The sequence below is a fragment of the Corvus cornix genome, chromosome 1 (assembly GCF_000738735.6).
Source record: "Corvus cornix cornix isolate S_Up_H32 chromosome 1, ASM73873v5, whole genome shotgun sequence".
NCBI classification, from domain to species: domain Eukaryota; kingdom Metazoa; phylum Chordata; class Aves; order Passeriformes; family Corvidae; genus Corvus; species Corvus cornix.
The window spans coordinates 17,127,636-17,137,141 of record NC_046332.1 but is presented as its reverse complement, the minus strand read 5'-3'; the positions used below and the strand labels follow the sequence as shown (position 1 = coordinate 17,137,141).

Genomic DNA, 9,506 nt, shown 5'->3' with positions numbered 1-9,506 from the left:
CTCTTGGCTTGCTTTGGTCTCCTTAATCTAGAAAAAGAGTTACGTTACAGAAGCCTCAGCAGCTCCTGGGTCTTCACTGATTCACACAAAGGGTGCAGACCCCTAACTGAGTCCTCTGAGTTATATGTAGGGACATTTGAACTACTCATTGCAGCATGGCCTTTCCTGGAGCTCAGGTCAGGGCCAGGGTGGCCTTTCCTCCTGCAACCCACAGACACTGGGTGCTGAGCCAGTTTAGAAATCTGTGCTTGTGTTTGGGCACTTATGAAAACCCAACCTTATGGACAAAGTGCTTGTGAAAAAAACAGCACCCCTATGTGCTTAGCAGCACAGTTGGGAAAACCTGAGTTTCTGGCTCTGACATTTGTTGTTATATCCCCTAAAAGTCATAGAGGCTGGAGGTTTTTACAAGCTTCGATTTACTGTAGCTGCATGGAGGGAATGTCCCGAGAGTAAGAGCAAAGCATATAAAAAAGGGGAAGTGGCGCTCAGTGGATCAGTCGCTCGTCTCACTGAGCACACAGCTAAGATGATGATGGTCACTTGCCTGCTCCTCTCCAGCATCTGGACCGTTGCTCCAGGTAACTCCCTTGTCTGTCTGGGTGTCTGTGTCATTATCCTAACAGCATTAGGGACCTCAGTGCCAGCCTCATTCTGTGCTGCTGGGTGCTGCCATCCCCACCTTGCACCCTCCTGGGCCAAGCCCATTGGTGACACGGTACTTGTGGCACTGTGCTACTTACCTGGGCCTTTGGACGTGTCACTGCTGATTGTGTTGGCAGCATCCACTTCTTAATTTACCACCAGTGTTTTTATAAGTTAAAGAGAGATGTATAAATTGGTTGCAATGGGCAAATTATAAAGCAGGCAAACTGTGCTTGTGGGTATCTGCTCAGGCCATCAAAAGCATGGGTGTATTACACTGGTTTTGTACTTAAAAGTCATGTAGAAAAGGCTGAATTAGTTTCAAACTAGTTCCCATGATCATGGTTTGTAGTCTGCCTATGGCACTGCTGAGATCTGGAAAGCAAAGTGACTGGTACATCTTGGCAACTGGCTTCTTGGTCTTTGGTGGAAATCTGCCTGGCCACAGTCACAGCCAGAATCTCAGAGCACTTTGCCGAGTGGGTTAACCTAGTGTACCTCTGGGGACTGCAGACAACTTCACTCCTCCTTAAAGTCTGCAAAGATATTTCCCTTTCTTGTAAATTGAATTATGTTTTCAGTGCTGCAACTGTTACTGTTGGTATCTCCCTTCCCATGCTGACATGCACAAATAAACTTTGAAAACTATTATCCCAAGAGAACTGTGGAGCTGAGCTGTCAGCTTCACCTTGCCTGTAGCCTTAACAATTTTTTCATGTCTACAAACTGGAAGAGGAGACCAATTGTTTTCTTCTTTTCTCTGGAGACTTTTAATACCACGGCATTTATGCTGTGAAAGTTTTCTGCTTCAGGGCTTTCAGTAGGGTGTCTTCTGCAGCTGCTTCTCAGCAGCATGACTTCTATGCTAAGAGGACAGAAGTATTTGGCCTCAGGTCCTCCCTACCTTGCTTTTTCCTTCTGGTTTTCTGTTCTTTGCCATTCTCTGACAAGTGTGAATACACAGTGTATAGTGGGGCACGTAATAATTTTTAGCAGTTTTACTGATTTGCTTCTCTCCATGCCACTGGAGGGCTAAGAGGATGGTATTGGGCCAACAGCTGTTTGGTCATTAGCATGGCTGGAAGTTTAGGGAACCTCTCTGTGGGTACCCGTGGGATAGCAGTCCTAGTAGACAAATCAGTGGCTCCCAACACCAGAGCTGCCTTTCTCAGTGGTGCTCTCTGCAGCACAGGTATCAGGCTGGCAAGATACTTGGTATGAGAGTGGCAAGTCCAGTGAAACTCTCTAGGTATTCTTTCATGCCACATTTTCAATTTTTCGCTGGATGGAGGGATAGAGAAATCCTCCAGAGTTGCTCTGTTTAGAAATGAAGGTAAGGGGCTGCGGGAGCGTCGGCTGGGGTTGGGCTGCAGAAGAGTGTGAGAAATGCTGAGTGTGGCACCTGCTTCTCCCCCAGCCTCTGTGCAGGTGATGAACAGAAAGGTCCAGTCAGTCCAGGCAGGAGGAAATGTTACGTTTTCATGCCGGTCAGTCACGAAAGAAGATGTGATACAGGTGACCTGGCAGAAGGAGACAGATGGGGCTGAAGACAACATAGCAACTTACAGTACGATGAACGGCCAAAAGATAGCCAAGGCCTATGTCAGCCATGTGAGCTTTGCCCACAGCGAGTTACAAGCCTCGGCCATCTCCCTTCATGGAGTCACCCTCCAAGATGAAGGATGCTACAAATGCATCTTCAACACATTTCCCTCGGGGGCTGTCACCGGCAGGATGTGTCTCAAGGTTTATGGTAAGGCACTGTAATTGTGTACGGGCACTCATCTGAGGATCGAATCATTTTTCCTGTGAAAAACCTTCCCTAACATTGCTACACTGATGCAGGAAAAATGGTTCAGCTTTTTCCCTGGCTCTCTCCCTCTCTGGTTTTACCTCTGATGGGAAACCAGCATTCAACAGTTCTTTAATTTTCTTCCCTTTCAAGTCAGCAACAGCGAGATTTAAAACTGACGTGTAACCCATGACTTCCTCCAAGTTTCCCTGGTCCTGTGCTGTGCTGACAGCTGCCTGGCCACAGCCACGAACCCCGTGTCCCTCTGCTTCCTTTCACTGCTTCTCTCACCTCCTAATCCTGGAAATCAGGCAATTTTTAGCTTGCTCTGCATTTGGTTTTAAAAAAACTGCAAAGTATTCAAAAGGCAAAGAGGCACATGTATGACCAGAATAGCTGGAAGCTCATTTTGAAGCTAGAGTAAAAATAACAGTAGTTGGGCTGGGGTCAGGAAAAGGATGCAAAAAAAAAAAAAAAAGAAGGCTGAAATACTGTACAGCTTGTGGGATTTGACACATGAATATCTTAAGCAGGTCAGCATCAACTAGCTTAAAGAAGAGAGCTGAAATGAATCATGAGTCAAGATGGTAATATTTGTCACCTCCATATGAAATCATCAACTAGCATGTGCAACCTGAAATAAAGACAAATGAGGAAGTCAAAGAACCAAGAGTGATAAGCTGCTTATCTCTTGAGGAAAGCTGCTGGGTTGTGTCCAGCTGAGAAAGCTGAGACATTAAAAATGCTCTGAAGACACCCTGTTGGCTCCTGGCTTTCTCATGCATGAGACTGCTGTGGGGACATCGGCCAAAGATCATATCCCATGTGGAGAGTGTCAGTGTCTGTGACCTTTCACTGGTGATATGACCCCTGCAGAGTATTTTGTTTAACCCTAATACCTTCTGCTGACAAGGACACAGACACATATGTCCACACACATGTCTCTGGAGTCCTGTGTGTGGAGAAAGGAAGCTCCTAACTTACAGGGGAAAGGAGGTGGTGGTGGAAAATACAAGGGAAAATCAAGTCTGGAACAAAAGTTCTTTTTCCCCTCTTCTGGGAAAACTCCTAGGACAGAAAAGAGAAATTAGGAGAAATTCATGCAGTATTTCATATATCAAGAGGAAAGTTCCTAAAGAAACCCAGTTCTGAGTCAGTCAGAGGGTAAACACTGATTATATATTACAGGAAAAACATGGAAGTGCCTTGCAGAGGGATCCCATTCTTTTTTATCATGTAAATCTAAACACAGAGATTTCTTTTGATTTTTTGGTTTGGTTTGGTTTTTTTTACCCAAGTAGGGGAATTCCTTCCCAAAACCACCAAACTTGTGGCTATGGTTCATCCTTCACCAGAGCACTACTTCTAAAAAAAAAAGGGATGTTTTTCTGCTGCCACACACACTCATGCAAGCATCTCTTCCTGCATCTGATGAAAACACATCAGCTGAGAAGGGCTTAACTTCTCTCATAGGCCTCACAGGCCACTGCCAGAGGCTGCCTCACCAAGGTCATGGTGGCCTCCCTTTAATGTGCCGTATCAAACCGGCCCTCAAGGGTCACCTTGAACAAACTGAGTATTTGGCACTCTGACAGAAGATTTTAGGTCATATATGGTTATTGCATTGAAGTTAATTTATACAATGCTACCTAAAAGCCACAGTCTTGCTCCTTATTGCCCAACTCTTAATGATGGGAACAACTTGTCTGAACAAGCCCAGAGGGTGCCCCATGAGGGAGAGTGAAGCCAGCAGGAATCTCCCAAGGCTCAGAGGTTCAGGGCAAGGTGAGAAAATCAGAGTCACCAGCTGAAAATGAAACGCTGCCATGTCTTTGCCCTCAAGAGGGGACTGCCAGGGAGTTTACGAGCTGGTGATTGCCCGATTACAGCAGCCTTCACAAGTGCGGCTGTTCCGGGAGAGACGGGCACCATCGCCACGTGATGAGGGGAAATGAAACCACGTAAGAACTGGATACAACACTGTGAAAAAAGAAACAGGTATGACTGGAGGGATGTCAGACCTGCCTGGCTGAAAACAGCAAACCCAGGAAGAAGCAGAAATTCCCTACCCTTCAGCAAAATCCATTTTGGAACAGAATAGTTTCAAGCAAGCTTGGTGGGTCTCTTTAAACAGACTGCTCCCTTCCCCCTTTCCCCCCCCCCCCCCCCCCCATGGCTGGAAAAAGCTTTCTGTCATCACAAGGCACACTGTGATTCCTACAATCTTTTATCATTCCCTATAACACCACTGCTAAGACTTTAAGCATAAAAAGCATATCATGACCAGATGGTCCCCCTCCAATCACGGAAAGCCATTACAGAAAGTCCCTTTTTCAAATATTTGGGAATGCTGACAGAGATCAAATTTGGGAACATCTGCAATACTGATCTGCAAGAGAGACTAAAGCAAGTACTTGCAAACAACCTCTTATGCAAAGACTTTCACTGGAAACAAATATCTTGATGAAAGGCAAAAGAAGCAGTTAAGTGTATGCATCAAACATAAACAGCCAGCACATACTAGCAAACAGTGTAGAGGGACTTTACTGCAAAAGCAAGCACTTACAGGTTTTGATAGTGCATCTGTTACAGACATTTGCTAGAGAGAAGCTCAGCCCTACAGGATCATTCCTTGGGGTCCATTGTGAGAAGAGAGAGAACTGCTTAGTCAGAAGAAGAGCAGCTGTAGAGTGCCTGTGCTTCTGGCAAGACACTGAGAATTTTTTCTCATCCTCTATGGTAACATCTGTGACTTGTCCCTTTGATTGTTTTTCAATTTTGCAATGTAATATTTGAAGTTAATGCTGTGGGTGATATGTTATTTTTATGCATCCCGTGAGTGAAAGAAGAAGTTCAGAGATCGTTTATTAATTGAAACATAACTTGTTTGTGACACTAGTCTTTTCATACCTGGGAGATTTTGAGAAGTTCCAACTGAAATCCCCCTACACACTTTCCTTGTTTTTCTCAGAGGTTTCAGCAACTCTGTGGGGGTTGAGTTTTTGTCTATGAGTGATGCAAAACAGGAGAAATAGCAGCTTATTTTTTCTAGGCTCACACAACCATAATAAGTGAATGAGGTCAGGCTTGTAAAAAAGTCAAACAAACAAAAAGCAGCAAAATTGTTGATATACAAAGTCTTGGTTCCACCCTCTGGCAGTTATGGCTTGGAGGACACAGACAACCTCTTGAGGTACAACTGGAATTGTGCTAGGAGGTCATAGGTGCCGTTATGCATCTGGCACAAGCCTTTTCCCCTTTTCACAGTGCCTGCTACACTTCACAGGCAAATCTTTGTTTACCTCACGAAAGGAAAAAATCACTGCTTTTCCTAAGAAGAATAAAAAGAAGTTTGGTTCACTTGTTTAAAAGCAGAATTGCTAAATGATAGTGGGATGTTTTAGTGTTGGGACAAAAAATAATTTCAGCATAAACATTGCCACTTAGCGCTGTTATTTTTCTTATGTAAGTAGTAATATACACATGGAGTTCTACTGATTATAGTAATGGATACTTTTTTAATCAGAGGGCATTCGTGGTACCCCAGACTTGATTGAAAGTAGAGCTGCCACTGCACTGAAATGGTTATAAAAAGTAATATTCTCAGAAACAGAGACCTAGAAGTAGAGTGTGGTTTGGACCCCTATTCCATCAGCACATGTACTGAAGTAGAAGGCAGGCTGGTGAGCTGCCACACAGAAAGCCATGGATTGCACTCCCAAATGGAACTGCACGCCTTTATAGATACTGGCCTGCACAAACTGACCCTATCAAACTGAGCAAAAGCTTGAACTAGACAATCTCCAGAAGTCCCTTCTGACCTAAATTATGGTATGATTTTATGTCAAAGGATAAATAGGTGACTTTTCCACACGGGACCAATGTGTCCTTATGTGTTCAGTTCTCACCTGGAGTTCTATCCAGGTCGAAAGCAGCTTCTTGAACTTCTCCCCTTTATCTATTCCTTGCAAATACAGTTTGTATAAATAGGAATCAACAAGTAGACTTCATGTGAGTGAGTGAGCATGAATGATGCCTGTAGTTCATCCTTCTTCCAGACTAAAATGAAATGTGACAACATCCGCAAATCTTCTGGAGTGAGAGAGTTCAGAAGAGGTGATCTTTAATGAAAGTTTTAAGGGATACTATGATGCACCCAAAACCCAGTACAAGAGGGAACAAAGTTATACAAGCACAAACCCTCCACAGGTGAAATCCCATGGTGTAACCACATACAAATTCACTATTACTGTCTTGCATAAATAAATGCATTTAGTCCTTTGATTTGCAACTCTACACACCTCAAACAGCAGTAAAGATAATCCTGAAGGTAATTTTAAAGGAGAATAATTTTAACTCATTAATGCAGTTCAGCTCTTTCAGAGAGAAAAGGACATATGACTTCACAGTTTCACTACCTTCTGCTTTTAACTCAGCCATAATCACCACTTCTCAGTTGGGATGTTGCTGCTAGTAACAGAATTGAAATAGATGCTTCGACCATCTTGCCCTTACTTTTGTCTAGCTCTTCACTTCCAGACTGCTGTCTGATCACTTTCATGTTTATTTGTCACTGCTGGGGCTTTGGGAAGGGGGAGGCAAGATTAGATAGCAAGCTTGTCCTCCAAGAAAATTGTAAATATAGATGCTCTTTGCTCAAACATGGGCAGAAACTAATGGACTTTGTCACTTTGTTGTTTACAGCCATCTCAGACCCCAAAGTGGAAACTAAGCTTATACTCAGTCCAGACAAAGCTGAGGACTCTGAGAAAATGGTGGGGATGAGCTGCTCAGCAACAGGGAAACCAGCTCCAAAAATAACCTGGCACCTTCCCAGCATCCTGCAGCAGAAACCAAGGGAGTACCACATAAAGTTCAGCAACCAGACTGTGACTGTCATCAGCAATTTTACCCACACCCACTCCAAAATCCTTCAGGAGTACCCCATCACCTGTGTGATCCAACACCCTTCTCTAAATGTGACCCTGGCCCTGCCCACAGACAGCCTGGAGCCAGGTCAGTATGTAACTCTGCTCCTGCTCTGAGTGGAGCAGAAACTGCACAACACCTCCTGGGGTTGATCAGAAAACTCCGCAGAGGGTTGGGTGCAGGTGGGGAAGGCACCTGGAAGAGCAGCTGTGGCTGGGCTTGGGAGGGATGGAGGAGGTGCCATGGAACATCCAGATGCCCTGGGCAACTGCACATAATGTCTACTGCTCATCAAGTCCTCTCACCCACCATGGTGTCCCCCAGCCTCTGTCCCTGTGAAGGACTATTTGTGACAGGGTTCCCTGTCATGTAGTGTGACACACTGACAAGACGCTGGGTAGCTCAGAGAGACTGAATTCTGTATGCCTGACCTTAACATCAGACCCCAAGCATAAGTCTGCTGGCAGTGCCACTTGAGTGCATCATGCTGAAATGTGCTCCCAGTGCCCCTATCCACTCCATTTCACCCCAGGGAATAGCCAAGGGATGTTTGAATGGGGTTTTGGGTTAGATTTTTACTTCCTGCACAAACTGAATCCCTGTGCTTTCCCCACAGGTCCAGACAGCAGCATGGTACCGGCCATTGCCATTGCAGTGGGGGTCCTGGTCCCCCTGACCTCCCTTCTCCTTCTCACCTGCCTTCTCTACCCCTGCCTCAGGCACCTACATGGCCCAGAGGGAAACCCAGCCTGGCCATGCTGGGTAGGTCTGCCTTTCCTCAGGGTGCTGCCGGGGTCACCCCCACAGGTCATGGGGCTCAGTACCGTGACCTGGCTCTCCCCAGCCACACCAGGGCTGCCTGCACACTGCCCAAGCCTGGCTGAACCTGGGCTGGAGATGGACACAGGAATTAGCCCCCAGCCAGACAGCTGGGAAGCAGAAACCTGATTCTGCATAGCCAGCCTACAGGTGCCCAAGAGTGCTGGGAGCTAGAAAACATTCACTGTGCCAATGACAAGGCACGCTGCAGCAGAAGCATCACTCTACTACTATATTTATACACAAAATAGTTGTGGAAGCAGTGGCCAGGACCTTGCACTGGTCTTCTGCAGCTCCTAAAATAATCTACTTCAGCGCAGCCAATGCAGCTTACAAAGGCAGCAGCTTTGAGGATGTGTGTGAAACAAAATGTGGTCTTGGAGGAAAACCGTGCCTCTCTGAGGGAAGTCCACGGTCCCACACTGTGGCACGGGCTGAGGCACTGCTGGTTGTCCATGGAGGCTATCCTAGTGCAGGGAGTGCAGGATACAAGCTTGAGGTGGGGGTAAACTGAGTGAAGTGGCATCATTTCAGAGAATCACAGTCCAGTTTTGTGAAGGTTCCTCATCCTCTTTGCAGTGTATGCCTAGCATGTGCACCCTGAATTTTGGTGAAAATCCTGGAGAAAAAGAAGCAGTGGAGGAAATGCAACATGTCTTCCAGGGGTGTTATACCTCTAGATCCAAGCTGAAGACTACTGGTGGGATTGCAAGGGGGTTACAGAGAGATGCAAGGACTCATTTGGCAATACAAATATCCAGGATCTTTAGCCTCGCACTTAAAACATCCATATATTTTGAAAAAATAAACACAACAACCTCTCTTTCATCAGGTACTTCCTGCCTGTACCAAGGCCAAGAAGTGCAGGCAGTATGGAGCTACAGGCAGGTGGGCTCCTGTGGTGTCCCCCAGCCTCAGTGCACCACTGAACACCTGAGAAGCTCCCCACCCTACACATGCAAGAGAGAAACTCTTAAAATGGCACCTCAAGCTTCCAAGGAAACCTCCTGTGACTTTATCCCAGAGAAATACAGAAAAGGACAATTTATAATAGATATTTATTTATTTTGTTACACTATAATATTCTGTTTTGTAAGAAAAAAATGTAAAGTATTTATTTGAAACGCATGCTGGCTGTGTGGATCCATTTAGTGGAACTTATGCTTTGAATTTTTTGGGGTTTGAACATTGTTTATTACTTTTTGATATTTTAACATTGCAAACTCAAAAGTGATGGGGGATTGTCTGCAACAAGGCAGCATTTTGTAAGGCTGCCTTTGAAAGGGTTGCTGATGGACCAGGAGCTGGGCTGCAGAAAATC

The 9,506-nt window shown here is 45.4% G+C and overlaps 1 protein-coding gene across 1 annotated transcript; it reads left to right on the top strand.

Moving 5' to 3' along the window:
• The first annotated feature begins 155 nt into the window (after positions 1-155).
• On the top strand, positions 156-8,851 carry LOC120409619 (nectin-3-like). The gene is given in 6 exon segments (XM_039550812.1): positions 156-176; positions 429-512; positions 515-581; positions 2,063-2,398; positions 7,142-7,453; positions 7,983-8,851. Coding segments are annotated over 6 exon segments (1,152 nt in total). The 3' UTR covers positions 8,315-8,851.
• Positions 8,852-9,506: the final 655 nt, after the last annotated feature.